The 20,547-nt window shown below is 42.4% G+C and overlaps 2 protein-coding genes across 8 annotated transcripts in view; one reads left to right on the plus strand and one right to left on the minus strand.

The window, feature by feature from the left end:
- Positions 1 to 7,714, minus strand: part of acp1 (acid phosphatase 1) — a 9,950-nt gene extending 2,236 nt beyond the window's left edge. Inside the window, exons 1-6 of one of the 7 annotated variants that reach the window (XM_027134576.2) lie at positions 7,632 to 7,649; positions 7,086 to 7,163; positions 6,235 to 6,308; positions 5,864 to 5,977; positions 4,523 to 4,584; positions 2,135 to 2,240 (exon numbers count right to left, since the gene is read on the minus strand). In XM_027134576.2, the coding sequence (XP_026990377.1) occupies positions 2,135 to 2,240; positions 4,523 to 4,584; positions 5,864 to 5,977; positions 6,235 to 6,264 (312 nt within the window). In that variant the 5' untranslated portion in view covers positions 6,265 to 6,308; positions 7,086 to 7,163; positions 7,632 to 7,649. Of the gene's footprint in view, positions 1 to 2,134; positions 2,241 to 4,522; positions 4,585 to 5,658; positions 5,773 to 5,863; positions 5,978 to 6,234; positions 6,309 to 7,085; positions 7,164 to 7,302; positions 7,402 to 7,503; positions 7,548 to 7,631 lie in introns of those variants that run through there. The other 6 variants (XM_027134568.2, XM_027134570.2, XM_027134577.2 and 3 more) reach the window with 6 other exon arrangements.
- A 6,286-nt stretch (positions 7,715 to 14,000) lies between these two features.
- fam110c (family with sequence similarity 110 member C) lies at positions 14,001 to 17,496 on the plus strand. Its single transcript, XM_027134544.2, has 2 exons — positions 14,001 to 14,916; positions 15,454 to 17,496. The coding sequence occupies exons 1-2, from the start codon at positions 14,181 to 14,183 to the stop codon at positions 15,657 to 15,659; spliced, it is 942 nt and encodes a 313-aa protein (XP_026990345.1). The 5' UTR covers positions 14,001 to 14,180; the 3' UTR covers positions 15,660 to 17,496.
- The last annotated feature ends 3,051 nt before the right edge of the window (positions 17,497 to 20,547 follow it).

Raw genomic sequence — 20,547 nt, forward strand, 5'->3', positions numbered from 1 at the left:
TGGAACTCTGAAAGGCTACGAGGAATATTTATTTAAAAAATAATAATAATAATAATTCATTAAATAAAAAATATCTAAAACAAAAACACTAAACTGGACACAGTATACTGATGATGAATAAAAATGAAGGAAAAAAAAAAGTGATTAGTTTCTACTCCGTCTGTTTCTTACGGTCGTCTCCGACATCCTTCTTTCTTTGATCTCCTTGAGCTTAGAAGAGATTTTGGAAAAGCTCTCTGGGGTCTATTTGTCCTCCTTGTGTGTGTCAGTACTGAACTCCCTGCTTTCTGCATATTCACACACATCTAACTCACCTAATCGGTCTCTCATGAGCCCCGGTGTGCTACTTCAGCGGTACTGTTACACAATCCGGCTCAGTAACAGACACAATAAATAAAGTGTATAGTTCTTTGGACCGAATGACAACTAATGGCTGTTACTCAGTGTTAGCAGCTTTTTCCCACATTCCTGAAAAGATTTATTTTACTACCAAGATCACTTTCCTTACTTATGCAATATGAACACAATGCAAAGAGGACACACACACACACACACACACACACACACACACACAGACACACACACACACAGACACAGACACACACAGACACAGACACACACACACACACACACACACACACAGACACACACACACACAGACACACACACAGACACAGACACACACACAGACACACACACACACACACACACACACACTGACACACACACACACACACACACTGACACACACACACACACACAGACACAGACACACACACACACACACAGACACAGACACACACACACACACACACAGACACACACACACTGACACACACACACACACACTGACACACACACACAGACACACACACTCAGACACACACACACAGACACACACACACAGACACACACACACACTGACACACACACACACACTGACACACACAGACACACACACACACACTCAGACACACACACACACACACACAGACACACACACTGACACACACACACACACACACACACACTGACACACACACACACACCACAGACACACACCACTGACACACACACACACACACACTGACACACACACACACACACACACTGACACACACACACACACACTGACACACACACACACACACTGACACACACACACACACACTGACACACACACACACACACTGACACACACACACACACACTGACACACACACACACACTGACAGACACACACACCACAGACACACACACACACCACAGACACACACACACACACCACAGACACAGACAGACAGACACACAGCACAGACACACAGACAGACACCACAGACACACAGACAGACACACAGCACAGACACACAGCACAGACACACAGACAGACACCACAGACACACAGACAGACACACAGCACAGACACACAGACAGACACACACCAAAGACACAGACAGACACACACCACAGACACAGACAGACACAGACACAGACAGACACACACACACACAGACACACACACACACACACACACACACACACACACACACACACAGACACACACACAGACACACACACAGACACACAGACAGACACACAGACAGACACACACGAAAGTAAAGAAGGGAATTCTGGGCCATGGTGAGGACATATACACACTGGGCTTGAACCAGCTTCACCACGGATGAACTCGGAGCTATATTTTGATGAAGGTGATGTAACTTAGTTCAGACAAGAAAGGCCCACTGGCCACTTTAATAGGAACGCTTGGGTACTCTTGTACATTTGTGCACCTTAAAGAGCCAATCGCGCAGCAGAATGGTGGTGGTGGGGGCGGTGTGTGTGTGTGTGTGTGTGTGTGTGATGTCATGATTAGGATTTGACTTGGAGATCAGACCAGGATGGTGGTGAGCAGAGCAGAAAAGCATCTCAGAACGCACGGTACGCTGAACCTTAAGGCAGAAGTGCTGCATGAGCAGAATCGCTGGCACGTGATTGGCTGATAGGATAATTGCATTAACGGTCAGGTGTTCTGAATAATAATAATAATAATAATAATAATAATAATAATAATAATGTGTTGTGCACATGTGTGTGTGTGTGTGTGTGTGTGTGTGTGTGTATGCATGCTTACATAGTAGGGGTCTTTAATAACCAGTTGTTTTTCCGGATCGTATGAACCGAGCAGCTCGATTTTGGCTTTGCTGTTTTTTACACTGTTCGCTTTCCTGTTCAGATCCCTGTAAAAAAAAAAAAAAAAAAAAAAAAACACCAACACATTTACATTCTCCTCACACACACTCACACAAGCTGAAACTCCTCGAATACCATTGACATTTCTCCCAAGAAGTTAAACTCCAACCCGAACACAGTGCGTACAAACGGTGTTGCTGAGCCGAACGCCGTCGAGTCGACCGTGTGACGATTTACAGGATACGCCTGCATCAGACTCGCATCTCGAAGCGGGGCGACAAAACCCGTCTCTACCTGTTCCCGAAACCGCCTTCCCTAAATTACAGGCCCAAAACTCTTCCAACCGAAGACACGCGAGGTTGAGATAAAGATCGAGAAGTCGTCTCTCATCAGCGGGCGTCGTAGACCGACTAATCGTCGGACAAGATGGACAACGGGTGTGGTGAGGGTTCATCTCCAAAACCTCACAGACAAGAAGTTCATGTCACTAGTAAATCTCGGGATGTTTTGACATCACCAGTTGGTCAGTGACCAAAAAAATGTCCTTCTGGGAAATAACAAAAGAAACATGTTGGAGTCAAGCATCAAAAAGAAGGGCGAAGGAGAATGCAAGAATCCCAGGAACTCGGTAAGCTGCTTAAGCAGCAGCACATGGACTGGGGGAACATGTGATTCGGGAATAATCTCATACTGGTACACGAGTGAAGAACAAAAATGCTGCTATATTTATCATTGAACGGTTAATGGTGTGAGAGAGACGGTGTTTGAGATGCTTTTCACCTCACCACGCTCGTACAGAGCGGTTATTTGGGTCGTCGCGGACTTCCGATCGATTTGCCAATTTTTCTCCAATCCCTCATCATGTACATTTAAAGGTGAGGTCTCTGTTGTTTGAAAGCCAATGTTGACATTTGAAATAACCGAAACAAACACGCCCCTAACCCAAATGGGTCCCGCCCCTGTTTTGATATCTCCGCCCCACACATACACCAGAAAAGTATAACCCAAGTATAACTATTATGGCGGAACCTGTTGGGGCAGATGACCGAGGGTATATTTTAATCAATAAATGAACACAATGAGTAATACTATGGTAATACAGATGTGTTTTTGTAGTACTGTGTGTTGTACAGTGAAAGGTTTAGCTCCGTTTCACACGGAAGACCTTCAGTTCTCTCCAGCGCTGGAAAGCTGATCCTATATTAACACGTCCTACTTCTTGCCTTACCGTAAGTCTTTCTTCTCTTTCTTTCTTTCTGTCGATGTTAAAACCGCTTTCTGCTAATGTCACACATGCGCACTGAACACTCTCTCCGCCCATATTGACAAGACCCGCCCCTTTGTGCTCATTGGCTACGCGTTTGTTTTGTACTTGTTTTGTTTGGCGGCCCGACTCGGTTTTCTGAAGCATTTCTCAAACAACGGAGACCCCACCTTTAAGGCATTTGACTTAGATCGCTAAGATCTTCTTATGAGACTAAGAGACGTCTCTCGTCTATACAAGTGAGCGTTTGAGGGTTAACGGTGTTGCTCGAGTGCCCAACAGTGTATCTTGGGGGGGGAGTTGGGATTTGAACTCACAACCTTCTGTCCAGTAGTCGGTGCCTTGCTCAAAGGCACCTCAGTCGTGGCCGGCCCGAGACTCGAACCCACAACCTTAGGGTTCGGAGTCAGGCTCTCTAACCATTAGGCCACGACGTCCCCCCCAGAAAGGACATCATTTCCTGTCCGGTGTCATCCAAATGAGGATGAGGTTCACTTCTGACTCTGGTTCCTCTCGAGGTTTCTTCCTCGTATCGTCTCAGGGAGTTTTTCCTCGTCACCGTCGCCTCTGGCTTGTTCGTTATGGATAAATGTTGGAGATAAATAATAACTTAATGTGAATTGTTAAAAGTTCTGTACAAAGAAATCGGATTGAAGCGGAATGGAACCGAATAAAGGATCGTTGGAGACCGAAGAACTGGAGGTTGTACAGGATGGATGGATGGGTCACTTGATGTATGGAACATTTCCTTGCCCTCTGTGTGGCCTCGTGGAGGTTGGATGAGACGCTTCAAAGCTCGACTACAAAGCCGTGAGTCACATTCGGTTCATTCCACCAGTCGGTCTTAAGAGGAACGACGAGAGACGAGAGTCGGGAGATTTATCGTCACAGACCCGCCGAAGCTTCGGATTCGCAGACCAGGTTGTCCTTCTAACAGCGGCTCATAACGCGCATTCCACTGGACGTTTGCTCTGTTTAATTGCCCCTTTGAGACCTTTATTGCACACAGAAGAATCGACTTCCACAAATCAGGACGAGCCTTTTACAAACATGGACCTCACGTACCTCAAGTTGCTATCGTCCATGCAGAGAATGTACTCGAACGTCACAAAGTCCTCCTTCGTCACCTAAAAACAACAAAACAGAATGACAGAGTGAGGAGAGAGAGAGGGGAAGGAGAGAGAGAGAGAGACAGGGGGGGGAGTGAGGAAAGAGAGCGAGAGAGTGAGTGAGAAAAGAGAGAAAGAGTGAGGAAAGAGAGAGAGAGCGAGAGAGAAAAGAGAGAGCGAGGAAAGAGAGCGAGAGATTGAGGAAAGAGAGCGAGAGAGTGAGGAAAGAGAGGGAGGAAAGAGAGAGAGAGAGAGTGAGGAAAGAGAGAGAGAGAGGAGAGAGATTGAGGAAAGAGAGAGAGAGTGAGGTAGTGAGGAAAGAGAGCGAGAGAGTGAGGAAAGAGAGAGAGAGAGATAGTGAGGAAAGAGAGCGAGAGAGATAGTGAGGAAAGAGAGAGAGAGAGTGAGGTAGTGAGGAAAGAGAGAGAGAGAGTGAGGAAAGAGAGAGAGAGTGAGGAAAGAGAGATTGAGGAAAGAGAGAGAGAGCGAGAGAGAGAAAGAGAGAGTGAGGAAAGAGAGAAAGAGGGAGAGAGAGAGAAAGAGAGAGAGAAGAGAGAGATGAGTAAGTGTGCCTTATTTCATTGTCTCTGACATAAGAAGGTTGCTGTCTCTGTAACTGAGTGATCTTTGTGCATGTCAGAGCTCCGAGTGGATGTGTGTTATGTCCTGAGCAGGACGTCTAATATTCAGGTGCAGATCAAAGCACATCTCTTACAGTACAAGAGGATCTGTTCAACTTTCTGTGGTTAAAATGAAGGAGCTCTGATCTGAAGGTTGCCGGTTCAAATGCCAGCACCTCCAAGAGCAAAGCCTTTAAACCTCAACCGCACGGTTGCAGAAATGAGAGAACGGGCGCAAGTCTCTCTGGAAAGGTCTGGAGTCTCATCGCATTGAGGCTGCTCGCTGTTGATGAAGATGGCTCTACATGGACAGGTAACATGGATGTTACCACTTAGAAAATCATGCTATCGGTGAACAGCTGAGTGAACAGCTGTTATGGTTTCACCCATAAATCACACACACACACACACACACACACACACACACACACACACACACACACACACACACACACGCGCGCATTGCAGGTACCTGTCGTGCCCTGTGATCTGTATCAATGCCATGGTTCTCGAGGCAGAGAAGACTACGGTCATCTGGCCTACTGCCTATGTTCCAGTCTGATGTGGCACCGGAATCTATAACCCACTGCAACACACACACACACACACACACACACACACACACACACACACACACACACAGGATGGAACTAGCACTAAGTTCATGCCCACCGTACCTGACGCGCCACATGGCGCATGGGCACGCTGTGCTTCTTCATACAAGCTGCACCACGATAGTCAGGAGGGTTCCCGATCTCATAGGTGGAGGTGGCAGCACTGTCTATCCTCCACTACACACACACACACACACGTAAACACAAAGCAGGAAACAAGACAGTAGTACAGACATCACATTACAGACGGTCCTAACATGAAGCATCACCGTCATGGAATAAACATCAATGCTGAAAGGGAAGAAACACTTATCTTTCATTCACACCATCAGCCTATACACGTGCAGCAAACGTTCTAAATCGGTTGTGTATGAAACATAATTCTGCATGATTCCGTATTATCAGTGAAGTGGATCACGTGTAGAATCTCGTACCTTGTCCACCACGCCATTTTCTGTGGCCATCTTCCGAAAGACGGCCTCGGCGATCGGAGACCTACAGATGTTCCCTAGAACACAGAATCATTTAACAGCACCTTTAAAAACCCTCGTAGGTCATTCCAACGATTACATCACGTCGCAAGGCTATTAACTTTAGACCTACGTGAACGTCACGGCTTGAGAAAGTGGCTTGGTTTTAACAATGATGATAATTTAGCATCTTTGATAAATCGAGCTAACTTATTTTGCCTAACGTCAATCGCAACGCAAAATAAATAAATAAATAAATTAGGGATCATCTTCAAGAGCTTTATCCTCGACAGGGTCGTGGTGGATCCGAGGGTGTTCGTACACACACCAGTTCACACACTCAATCCCATCGAGGGACATTTTTAGCATAGATAATCCATCTGCATGCATGTTTTTGGGAGGTAGAAGTAAACCAGCACGAACACAAGACGACATGAGGAACCTGTTAAAGACAGACTGAGGTGACGTGAGGCTTTCGGCGTACCGCCAACTTTTGGATTTAAACGCAACCTGGTGTTTGTAAGACTGACAGAAATACGCAGTTACGACAGTCTTACAAACACCGGTTACAACTGCATATTTCTGTCAGTCTTACAAACACCAGGTTGTGATAAAAATACAAGATGACGTAGAACGTAATGTCGCCGCCTCAAAGCTCCAAGGTTGGATCCTGAGCTCAGGCGGGTTATAGTGTATGTGTGTGTGTGTGTGTGTGTGTGTGTGTGTAATTCCGCATGTTCTCCATGTATCCGGCTGAGTTTCTTCTGGTTTCTCCAGTTTCCTCCAACCTCCCAAAAACATAGTAACACGCTCACGTGTGTGCACGGCGGCCTACGACGGACATTCGACCCGTCCGGGATGTTTTCTCGCTTCGCTCCAGATCCAACACAACCCTGATCAGGATAAAGGAGATGCTATTATCATTAAAAAAAATAATAACAATTTCCACAAACTTCAAAAATGTGCATAACCGAGCGGTTCAGTGGAATAAGTATATAAGTATATATATATAAATAAATAAATAAATAAAACCTTTCTGTAAGGTATGAACGAAAAATTTCATGCACTTGTGTGTGTTTAAGAGTAGCTACTTGAGCCCAATCATAGTAACGATAGCTAGGTCAATTTAAAACTTTTTTTGACCAATCACATTCGAGAACTCCACTGACGTCAATCACGCTTGACGTCATCACGCAATTCATTGACAGTTTATAAGGAACACGAGGACGTTACCTTTCTAGAAGAAGAAGAAAAGAAAAGAAAAACATCCCCAAACTCATCGTTTTGTTGGCGTTTATATTTGTATTTAAACGGACTTTCGTGCTAAATTCATCTCGGAACGTTTATTTAACAGCTCTTACCCAGACACACGAACAAAACAGACTTCCCTCCTTCAGCTTCCATGTTGGTTCCAAGTAGCTGCCCCAATGACTGCCTGAGTAAAAAAAAAAAAAAAAATGAAATGTTTATTTACTTATTTATTTATTTTTTTTTTTTTTTTTCTGACAGGCACAGAGCAGGTACACAAACCCTGAGTTATAATTAAAAAAAAGTGAATAATTAAAATATTATATATATATAATATATATTTATAATAATATATATATATAATATATATATATATATATATATATAATTTATTTATTCAAAGTGATTACTGGTCCACCTCCAGACAAACAAATGGAGAAAAGTGCCATCAGAATTTTGATATTTTTCTTTTCGAATGAACTGCCTAATTGTTACATGTTTAAAGTGACGTGACATACAGCTAAGTACGGTGACCCATACTCAGAAGTCGTTCTCTGCATTTAACCCATCCACACACACACACACACACACACCGTAAACACACACACCGGGGGGGCACCTCAGTTGTGGTATTGCCGGCCCGAGACTCGAACCCACAACCTTAGGGTTAGGAGTCAAACTCTCTAACCATTAGGCCACGACTAATGTCCCTGCAACACCTTTTATCTAAACAATAATAAAAAGCATAATTATTCTTGAGTTCTGTGAGCATCGTGTCCGATCTCGGAGCTCCCAGATACGTCTGGTTTCTTTTGAACCTTGACGCTGCTAATCGCCGAATCGTTGGATTTTTGTGTTATGACAATGTCTGTTGTTGAAATCACTATACACGTTAAAATAATACACCCAGTTTTCCTGGCACAAGCTCTACATCCACCCAAACCCTAACTAGAATAAAGTGCTTACTGAAGATAAATGAATTAATGTTGTATAGGTGTGAGCCAACATTAACATTCAGGCCTTATTCATTCATTCATTCATTTTCTACCGCTTATCCGAACTACTCGGGTCACGGGGAGCCTGTGCCTATCTCAGGCATCATCGGGCATCGAGGCAGGATACACCCTCGACAGAGTGCCAACCCATCGCAGGGCACACACACACTCTCATTCACTCTCACACACACACACACAACAGACAATTTTCCAGAGATGCCAATCAACCTACCATGCATGTCTTTGGACCAGGGGAGGAAACCAGAGTACCCGGAGGAAACCCCCGAGGCACGGGGAGAACATGCAAACTCCACACACAAGACGGAGGCGGGAATCAAACCCCCAACCCTGGAGGTGTGAGGCAAACCACTAAGCCACCGTGTCCCCCTTGTTCAGGCCTTAATTGAATCTAATTTAATACAGACAGTAGGCATGTTTGCTTCAGACCTCCAGGGTTAAAGGTTCGATTCCATGCCACCGTCCATTTACTTACATTGCAATGTAATTGTTTTTGAGTCATGGATTGTGTGTTTCAGATCAATTTGTAGTCCCCTGTTTTAATCGCTCAACTACTACAACTGCTATTGTAGGTTATTTGAGGTAAATGCTGCGGCTCTACTCTTATGTGGGGTAAATAAGAGGGAGCATATTACTCCTATTTTAAGCTCACTACATTGGTTGCCCGTTTGTTTTAGCGTGGATTTAAAATTTTTGGTCCTCGTTTATAAATATAGGGGGGCACGGTGGCTAGCACGTTCGACTCACACCTCCAGGGTCTGGGTTCGATTCCCACCTCCGTCTTGTGTGTGTCTAGTTTGCATGTTCTCCCCGTGCCTCGGGGGTTTCCTCCAGGTACTCCGGTTTCCTCCCCCGGTCCAAAGACATGCATGGTAGGTTGATTGGCATCTCTGGAAAATTGTCCATAGTGTGTGAATGAGAGTGTGTGTGCCCTGCGATGGGTTGGCACTCCATCCAGGGTGTATCCTGCCTTGATGCCCGATGATGCCTGAGAAAGGCACCGGCTCCCTGTGACCTGAGGTAGTTTGGATAAGCGGTAGAAAATGAATGAGAGAGAGAGAGAGAGAGAGTTTATAAATCTCGGAATGGTTTGCCCCCCCCCCCCCTTTTTTCTCAGTGAGTTACTGACTGAGTATCAACCTAATAGTTCCTTCAGTCTTCCAACCAGGATCTATTATTTACTCCAAAGTCGAGGCTTAAGTGGAGGGGAGATCGTGCTTTTTGTATTGCTGCCCCCAGGCTCTGGAATGCCTTGCCACTGTCCATTAGACAAGCCTCGTCTCTAAATATTTTTAAGTCCAGGCTAAAGACATTTTTATTTTCAAAAGCATTACTGTGTGTGTGTGGTGTGTGTCTCTCTTTGTGTGTGTGTGTGTGTGTGTGTGTGTGTGTGTGTGTGTGTGTGTGTGTGTGTGTGTGTGTGTGTGTGTGTGTTTAGCATTCCAATAACAAGACATTCTGAATTGTTTTCTTCCTTTTATACCATAGCAATTTGTCACATAATTTCAGCGAGGTGGTGGGCTTGTCTGATGTCATCAAGTTTTTGTTTTCTGTTTTGAATCACATACAGTACGTGTCATATTGAAGAGTTGCCTACTGGATTTTACACAAATACACAAAAGTGCATTTGTTAAGGACACTGCAGTCCGTCCTGTCACATTACTCATCCCCTATAATCACGATACCATTGGCTTTGCGCAGAGTGATGCGCTCTCTGTTATTTTAATGCAGGGAAATAAAAACTGTGGATAATACAATCTGTTTGTATGTTATTATTCTGTCTAGATGATGTTTACTGTGTCTACTGTATACAGGCATTATATTCACTGTGTTTACATTTAAGTTGTAATGAGACGAGTCGAGATGTATCAAACAGGTTTTACATTCGGTCATGAAATGACGAATTTTGCAATAAACTTATATCTCTAAGTGACAAATAATAAAAGAAAGAATTTAGACTATTTCCTTATCCAACTAACCTGATCTGCTAACTAGCGTCAATGGGAAGCAGTGTGTATCAGATAAGATTTCAGATTGTAGAGTGAGTGTAATAATGCCGTCCAAAATACAGACTCTGAAGGACATTTTAATAGTTTAACTTTGATTGTTGTGCATTACGTCGCATTACAGAATATTTGCTTTATCAGATCGAACATTTCACCAGAAGAACAGAGGGAGAAGCATCAGACCTAGTTTTATCAGATCTGGAACACCATGTGCACTCTGATAGTCATCCTTCACCAGATGTTATCAGCTTTAAAACACAGCTGGAAACTGATTTATTACAGATATTCATCATGTGTTTTATCTTTTTCTTGTAATATTAATATCTTACTTTTTATGTATGAACACAAATCCTAAAATCTAATATTTAAAATTAAATGACAAGAGAATAAAATTCCTTTTTATGTATAATAATAATAATAATAATAATAATAATAATAATAATAATAAAAATAGGTGTATGCAAAAGTTCGAACACCCCGTGTCCAAATGAGATATTTTGTTGTCAATAAATAAATAAACATTTAACAATTAACAACTCATTATGCCTCGTTAGAACTCACTGTTTTTGTAAAAATTATTGTTAGGAATAATAATTTCAGTGGGGAGTATGTTCAAAATTTTAAAAAGTACACATTACTGCATGTTTTATTTTAATGCAGAGACACCAGGACACATTTTCTCTCATGTAGGGACACATAAAGGGCACTTTGTATTATTAACCAACATGTTGGAACACCTAGAGGGCACTTTTTTTAATCATTTACTAACATGTTGGAACACCTACAGTGCACTTTGTATCATTTAATAGCATGTTGATCCACCTACAGGGCACTTTATATCCTTTACTTACATGATGGAAAACCTACAGGGCACTTTGTATCCTTTACTCACATAATGGAAGACCTAGAGAGCATTTTGTATAATTTACCATCATGATGGAAGAACTACAGGGCACTTTGTATAATTATCTCACATGTACAAACACCTACAAGGCACTTTGTATCCTTTAATAACATGTGTATACACCTACATTGCACTTTGTATCCTTTAATAACATGTTTATACACCTACAAGACACTTTGTATCCTTTAATAACATGTTTATACACCTACAGGGCACTTTGTATCCTTTACTCACATAATGGAAGACCTAGAGGGCATTTTGTATAATTTTCCCACATGTAGGAAAACCTACAGGGCACTCTGTATCATTTACTAACATGTAGGAACACCTGCAGGGCACTTTGTATCATTTACTAACATGAAGGAACACCTACAGGGCTCTTTGTATCATTTACTAACATGTAGGAACAACTACAGGGCACTTTGCATTGTTTACTAACGTGTTGGAACACCTACAGGGCACTTTGTATTGTTTATTAACATGTAGGAACACCTACATTGCATTTTGTATTGTTTACTAACATGTAGGAACACCTACAGGGCACTTTGTATCATTTGCTAACATGTACGAACACCTATAGGGAACGTTGTATGCTTTACTCACATGATGGAAGACCTACAGGGCACTTTGTATAATTTTCACACACGTAGGAACACCTACAGGGCACTTTTGCATCATTTACTAACATATAGGAACACCTACATTGCACTTTGTATTGTTTACTAACATGTAGGGACACCTACAGGGCACTTTGTATAATTTTCACACATGTAGGAACATCTACAGGGCACTTTTGTATCATGTAATATGTAATATGATCCTCCAGAAAAATGTCAAAGATTTAGTTTTTAATTTATTTGATTTTTTTCCCATTTGGTATTTGGAAGGGTTAGACAAACAGGCCTTCTGATTTACTCTACCCTGATAAGAGAACTCTGTACTGATAACACTGAGTAAGACATTGACAAACTCATCCAAAACACAGCCAAATGTCATATCATGTCGGGTTTGACCTATACAAGCCATACGTCCAGCTCTGCCAGTGCTGTGAGCATTTACATAATCCAGCACCCACTCCTGTACAGGTCACATGCCTGAGTCATCCTCTCTGATGAATATGTTTAGCGCGATCTTTGAATGAACGATGATCAAAGCCTGTGTTTGTGGGAGGGAATCACTTCAGGTGATAAAAGAGACATGTCAGAGAAAGATACTTATCTTCAAATGCTTCTGTGGTACTCAGAGCGAGCTGCAATTATGTTTTGCGTCATGAAAACAAGGCACTTATACAAAGGTTTAACCTCATATTAGAATACACTTGTGGACCTGCAACACACACACACACACACACACACACACACACACACACACACACACACACACACACACACACACACACACACACACACACACACTTTGTGGGAACCAGCCACATGGAAAAAACAGTCAGATATGGGGACAAGATACAGTATACACACACGCAACAACAATAACAATCAGTACTAAGATACTGCCCTCTGCTGGACCATTTAAGTCAGCTTTCTGAAGAAGAAGAGGAAGAAGAAGAAGAAGAAGAAGAAGAAGAAGAAGAAGAAGAAGACTATTTGTTACATATATATTACATATATTACAGCACAACAAAATAATTTTTCACACAGCCTGTTATTATGGAGTTGAGGTAAGGGCCTTGCTCAGGGGCCCAACATTTGCAGCTATGCATTTGACAGGTGCCTTCAAGACAAGAAATATAGTTTTATACTTGGTGAAATAATCCTTACCCACACTAACAGCTATAGTCATTTGGGTCTGATTGCTTAATTTCTGCACCTGGACAGTTCAACATGGCAATGAAGAAATTTAGGAAGTGAGAAGACTCAGAGCTTACGATAGATGCAGGAAATCTCCCATTTAAATTCAACTTTCGTGTTACACTGTGGCTGAAAATATTTGCTGACATCATTAAACCAACTCTATTATATAGCAATGAAATCTGGGGCTCCAAGTACCAACTAAATCTGACAGTGGAGACGAAACAGGCAACACTGGAGGCCTGGAGGCACAGAGAAGACAGACAGAAAGGACAGAGAGAGGCACAGAGAGAGAGAGAGAGAGAGAGAGAGAGAGAGAGAGAGAGAGAGAGAGAGAGAGAGAGAGAGAGAGAGAGAGAGAGAGAGAGAGAGAGAGAGAGAGAGAGAGAGAGAGAGGCAATGAGACATAAACAAAGACAGTGAGACAGGGACCAAGAGAGACAGACAGAAAAAAGACAGAGCAAGGCATTGACAGTGACAGAGAGACAGAAATGGAGAGAGAGAGAGAGAGAGAGAGAGAGAGAGAGAGAGAGAGAGAGAGAGAGAGAGAGAGAGTGTTAAGTATGAAATATTCGGTACAGAGACACTAGGAGTTAGAGAGTTAAGCAGATTTCTGTCACTGATTTCCACACTCTGTTGTTTCCTCCTTCGACACACTCTAATCCTTACACATTCCTCTTTCTCCTCCTCCTCCTCCTCCTCCACTCATTACTCAATGTTTATACAGTAATGTGTAAAAAAAAAACCTGGCCAGGTAAAGGTGTGTGCGGGAACAGCGCGTGCTCAGTGCAGAGCTGTAACGTGTTATAACAGGACCGACTCTCCCAGTTCAAATTCCAGGTATCTGTTACTGACTGAGACACCGAATCGGTTTTAGTCTGTTATGTTATAACCGGGTGTGTGAGACAGACACCGAGGTGAGATCTGCACAATGTTAGGCGCATCACGGATTTTGGAGAAGGGGCCCGGTTACTTAAGGAAGCAGATGGAGCTAGAGCGCGAGGGAAAAGCGCGCGCGAGCGCAACCGAGAGGCTCGCGGCCACTAAGCCTAACTATGTCAAGAGCCCTCAGGTGACGGAAACCGGTTCCGGTTCCCTGGGTGGCACCGGGTGCACCGACCGGTGTGCACCGGCTCCCGTTAGTGCACCGGCTCCCGTTAGACCTAAATGTGACGAACAGGAAGAAAACACCGTAAAACGAAACAGCTCTAAGAAACGACCGGACTCTATTTTACTATACAGACAGAAGTGCGACTTGCAGAGAGGTTTACCGGGAGCGAACTACCGACGCAAACCGACATTACTCAGATCACTGAGAGAGAGAACCAGCGCGGGCGCTCCGGTTTCAGCGGCTCAGGACAACGACAGTTCATCAGGCTCGGATCAAGCTCATGTGGAGCACGAGGACAGATATAAAGACGGCGGTGACGGCCCGGTGCCGCGGCGCGTAAACGTGGCGAGGAGAGCCATTGAAGCAGGAAGGTCCGAGTCGGAGCGCGCGAGGAAAGCGGTGTCACGTTCGCACTCTGACATCAGCTCGCGCTTCTCCAAAAACTTCGCCGATTTCGACACGTTTTTTAAATACTGCGGCCTGGAGAGTGAAGTTGTGGAGTCCCTGGGCAAAGAAAACTTCTCCTCGTGCTCGGATGACCATGACCTTGCTTATGGTAGGGATTCACACCAGATGTTCATCACATTGAGAGAGAGAGAGAGGGATTCACACCAGATGTTCATCACATAGACATGAACATTTTTAATAAATAAACCAACCAACCAAACAAACAAACAAACAGACCCAGGTTTATCCTGAAGATTTTAACCAGGGGAGTTTATACTGTATACAGGACACCGGCCCAGTGGATGTCGCTCTGGATTGACATGACACTGGGTTTCAGCCTCATTTGTCTGTTGAAGTCAAAAATTTCACATTGCTTTGTTATGAGTTCACATAATCCTCATTAATACTCCGGCATTAGGCCTGATGAAGACAGAGCAGAAAGTTACACAGAAAGTAAAATAATCTTATAGGAACAGAGATGAGGGACAGATATAGTGAGAAGGAAGGAGACACAAAGAGAGACAGAGGAATACAGGGACAAACAGAGACAGACATAGAGTGAAATAGGAACCTAGAGACTGAAGGACAGGTGTGTACAGATGTGTATATCTGTAACAGGGTAACATTGTTTTGTGATGTGTCGCAGCAAAGATTCGGAGCGTAAGCGTGGCTACGTCGGACGGGGAGATTTCACACACCAGCGGTGACATCGATGGGCTCCAAGAGGAAGAAGTGAAAGAGACTCGCCAACAAGGTTCATCCGTCATAGAGCGCAATGCTCGAGTGATCAAATGGCTGTACAGCTGCAGAAACGCAAGTCAGTCTGGGAAAACGCTGCGAGATCTGGATTAGTCACCAAATCCTGAGTACCTCAGAACTTGGTGCTAATGTTTACCGCATGAAGAAATCGAGACGTGTCATAGAGTCTTCATCTCCACCTTAGAAGTATTCCAATTTTACTTTAGCGACAACGAAGCGATTTAGCCCATCAAAAACTTCAGTGTTAAAGCTTTAAGACGTCGTCATGCTAACAGCATATATGAGTAACAGTGCAATCAACCATGACTAGATGTTTTGTATGTCCTCAAAACTCCAAGTTGTGTCAATTCACAGGTTTGACTGCATTCAAAGTGAAATTACGACCTGTAATTATTGCATATAGCTTGTAAAACCTACAGAAAATATCACTTTAGTTTGCAAATTGGCCTCGTCTTTTTAAATAGAAAAAACTGATGCCGGTTCCCTACCGCCATCTTCCCTGGTTTCTAAAGTGCTATCAAATAAACATTGCCGTTCACACTGTAAACACTATAACGGCTTTAGCTCAGTTTATATACAGACACAGAACAGTTAAATCGATAACATTGGACAAACTAGCCACTGGTTTAAGAAGGCAATCATCAACGTTAGCATTATCACTAGTATCACTCATTTCAGCCAGCTAGCTTGTCGCTAAGCTACTTGCTATTGTCAGTGGTTGTTGCTGTGTCTAATATCAATCTAAAAAGATGCCTTAAATGCTTGAAGTTCTCTACAGTAGAACAACACCAACAACCACTTAGGTCTGGAACAGTAAAAGGGCAGTTAAAGTAACAGAGCAAACATAATACACACTTTCATAGAGCTTTCCAAAACGTGAGGTGGTAAATGACGTTATAACAACTTGCACATCATGAGCATCATGTAAAAGTCTTTAGAACCTGCCACAGACTTCTCCTTCTTTTTATTCACGCTCGGGCTGAAATCCAAACCTAAGATGTTTGATATGTTGTTATAGAGATATCTGTTTTCTGACTCCTTTCGTCTGTAATTCGGAGATCTACTCTCATTGTAACTCACAGTTCCTTGTACTTCCATTTTTTCCCCCACTGTTGTATCTTTAAGGGACCATGGATTCAGAAATGTCTTAATTTATCAAAACAGTATTGTAGTATTTTTACTATATGGAGTAACTGTGTACAGGAACAATAGACTAGTATATAGATCCGTGTATATATTTATAGATGTGTGTGTGTGTGTGTGTGTGTGTGTGTGTGTGTGTGTGTGTGTGTGTGTGTGTGTGTATGTTATTTCCTGTTCATGAACATTCAAACTTCCTTCCTGTGTGGCAAAACTCTGAGACCATTCTGATTAACCTGCCAGCAACCATAGCTTGAAATAATCCTATATATCAATAGAAAAAAGAAATTCTTCTAGATTATTTTCCTATAGCGTTTAATTCCGCAGTCATCTGTCACTTATGCTACAGCAGCTCACATTGTTAATGAATTAATGAATGAAATATCTTCTTATATACTTTTTCTCTCTGTAAAGCTACTAATGGTGTGGAGCGTCCATAAGACGAGTACGTCCCTGTTATCACTGCTATAACAGCTAAAAACAATCTCTTGGCATAAGAAAATAAATACACAGTTTAGCATGTTACGAAGAAACCATGAAGCACGACGCAAACTGTCTGTCATGAAGACTTTTTTGTGCCACTGACTGTTACAGAAACACTGAAACTGGAGACCCCTTCCATATAGACCTTCTTCTTCTTCTTCTTGCTTTATTTTTCTGCTAAACTGTTTGGTAGCTGCAAGATGTCTTTTAATACTATATATTCTTTGAATTTATTGTAATATTATAAGGGATTTTTTTTGTATTGCAAAGAAATATTATGCACTTAAATATTTACTTCTGACACGTTTTCTATGTGCTGCTTAGTGGATGTTTTTTGTTTTTCGCTCCACTCTAGAATATAAAAATCCCAGGAAAATCAGCCTGAATTACACAAACTGGCAACAATAACCATGTGGTGTTTAAAAGCGTTTAGATAGAGCGATGTTTGGGTAGAACATTAAGTAAAACTCTTGATCTGGATCTGTGTGACATTACTACATTACGCTTCTGCTACATGATTAGCAAACTGAATGATTATATTAAGGGGGGGCACGGTGGCTTAGTGGTTAGCACGTTCGCCTCACACCTACACGGTTGGGGGTTTGATTCCCGCCTCCGCCTTGTGTGTGTGGAGTTTGCATGTTCTCCCCGTGCCTTGGGGGTTTCCTCCGGGTACTCCGGTTTCCTCCCCGGTCCAAAGACATACATGGTAGGTTGATTGGCATCTCTGGAAAATTGTTCGTAGTGTGTGAGTGAATGAGAGTGTGTGTGTGTATCCTGCCTCGATGCCCGATGACGCCTGAGATAGGCACAGGCTCCCCGTGACCCGAGTAGTTCGGATAAGCGGTAGAAAATGAATGAATGAATGAATGAATGAATGATTACATTAATAACCAGGGCCTGTATTCATAAAAATTCTCAGTGTAGAGTTGCTCCTAGTGATGAAATTCTAAGAAAATTCTTAGAAATGTGGGCGTTTTCCCTAAGTTTTAAAGAGAAGATCCTAGTAAAGCATCTTAACCCTTAAAAGAGCTCATAAGATCAAAAAGTGTTAGGAGTCATGAGGAGGATTTTAAGAGGTTTAAGAGTTTCTTTATCAGAGGAGAAAATGGTCAAAGGATGAAGAGGGAGAAGAAACATGTTGTTTACTATATTTATTAATAATAGCGAGTTAAATAGACGATACACATTAGATCAGATATGGATTATTTTTGTGACCAATCAGATTAGAGATTTTTATTAAAGTGGCCAATGAGTGCATATGTGGGACTGTAAGAAACGTACAGCTTTGTGCACATCTCTGTTATCTCCTGCTCTTCAAGCCTCCTCTCGAAAACGAAGCGTTCATTTTTGGTGCCAGACACTGAGCAAATATTCAGCTGCATTTTATTTCTGCCCATTAAGGAAATGGCCTTTAAAATCAACAGGCTTTTGGCTCCTCCACTGCATTTTCTATCTTCAAATTACCCACCATTTTCATAATCTTTATCTTGGATAAATTCATTTCATTTCACTCGTACTTATAAGGACACATCTGTCAGTGCGTCAGCTTGGGATTTTATCAGATATTTGGAATAAAGAGAGACCTTTTGACGTGGCCAGAAATAAAGCGGTCCAGACATATTATAAAGTATCAATAGCTGGAAAATGTGAAAAATCGCATCCCTAGAAAAGCATGCATTTAAGAAGCATCCAAGAAGCGTTGTCAAGTTTTTTATAAACTTTTTCTAAGTGTAAACACGCTTTAACTTTCAACTGCAAAGAAACTGAAGACCAACAGATGGTAATTGTGTGTCTCAGGAACATGGAGGAATATAAACAGTGTTTGCTTTACATTGCGTAACACCTGCTGAGGAAGATAGAAAGCCCAACCCGTGTGTGTGCGTGTGTGTGTGTGTGTGTGTGTGTGTGTGTGTGTGTGTGTGTGTGTGTGTGTTCACACCTAAGTTTGCTTTACGCTGTTTAATAAAATTATAGAAAAATACTGAAAATCAGAAAAAAACTCTTCAGTCACAACATTGAAGGAAATGAAGTGCGAGTGAAAGATTCACACGATGCGTTACTTTTTACTTCTAAAATCTCACCTATATATAAGTGTCGTCGTCGTTGTTTATTCGGCTGCTTCCTGTCCGTATGCCACAGCGCATCATCAGGTCCTCATATTACACACAGGTTTTTCCTCTCATTTTTACAACCCTCCCATTTTTTATATGGGTTATAAAAGGTTCGAAAGTATTGTGTATAAAATCCTCACTGTAAAAAAAAAAGGTCTGGTTTATTTATTAAAAAACAGATTACACTGGGATTAAACAGTGGGTTAAAAAATATAGCCTTAGGTTACTAATCTTTGCGAAATCACAGGCTGAGACATATTCTTGCAGAAATACACGTGCGCCTTAAAGGGTTTTGTCTTTGTCTGCTTCGTCAGTGATAAGTAAGCCATTCCTGTCCAGATTTTCTGCACATCATGTCTACACAAGTAAAAACACACTTTTATGGAGTCAACAAGAGACAAAAATCAGTGTCAGAGATTTATGCTTTCTTTCAGCTGGACTAAGGTCTGAATATCAGTCCATCCATATCTACGTTCTGTAGCGCTTATGCTACACAGAGAACCTGGAGTCTATTCCTGTGAACCTGGGGCACGATACACCCTGGACGGGGTGTCAACCTATAGCAGGTCACGTCACACACACACTCAGGCAAACTATGGACAATTCTGAAAGGCTAAGCAGACGACAACACGTGTCTTTGGATTGGGGAGAAAACCGGAAAACTCAGAGGAAACTGAGAGAACATGACATGCAAACTCCAAACACACACATACACACACACACACACACACACACACACATAGTGGAGGTGGAAATCACATCCTGGAGTTGTGAGGCAAACATGATCATAATCTTTTTAACGTAACTGGGGACATGCAGTTATAGAAAGACAATCAACGAGTTGTTGAACGTGGCTCAAATCCTTGTTCCCTGAGTTCCTGTTAACTCTGAACTTATTTCTGTTTATTTCCTTGATTAAAACAGTATGCTGTGATTTGTATTAGTCCACAGCAACTTGCCGACAATGTTGAATGGCACGTCATTTTTAAATCCATTTCAAGTTACATTTAATTTTGAGGAACATTGTTATTGAACTTTTAATTAAAAAAACTCATACATTCAATGTGTTATCAGAGATGTAAACAGTTCCCTCGCCAGCTCGTCTTTTGTTTCCCGTCTAACACAGAAAACCTCCTAAAAAATCGCTTAAACCGAAGGCAGACGATTATTTCCGTTACTATAAACGCTAACATTTTAGAACGGACGCGTTCACGTTTGACTTGCAGCTGGAATTAATGTGAGGG

The sequence above is a fragment of the Tachysurus fulvidraco genome, chromosome 23 (genome assembly GCF_022655615.1).
Source record: "Tachysurus fulvidraco isolate hzauxx_2018 chromosome 23, HZAU_PFXX_2.0, whole genome shotgun sequence".
In the NCBI taxonomy this organism is placed as follows: Eukaryota; Metazoa; Chordata; class Actinopteri; order Siluriformes; family Bagridae; genus Tachysurus; species Tachysurus fulvidraco.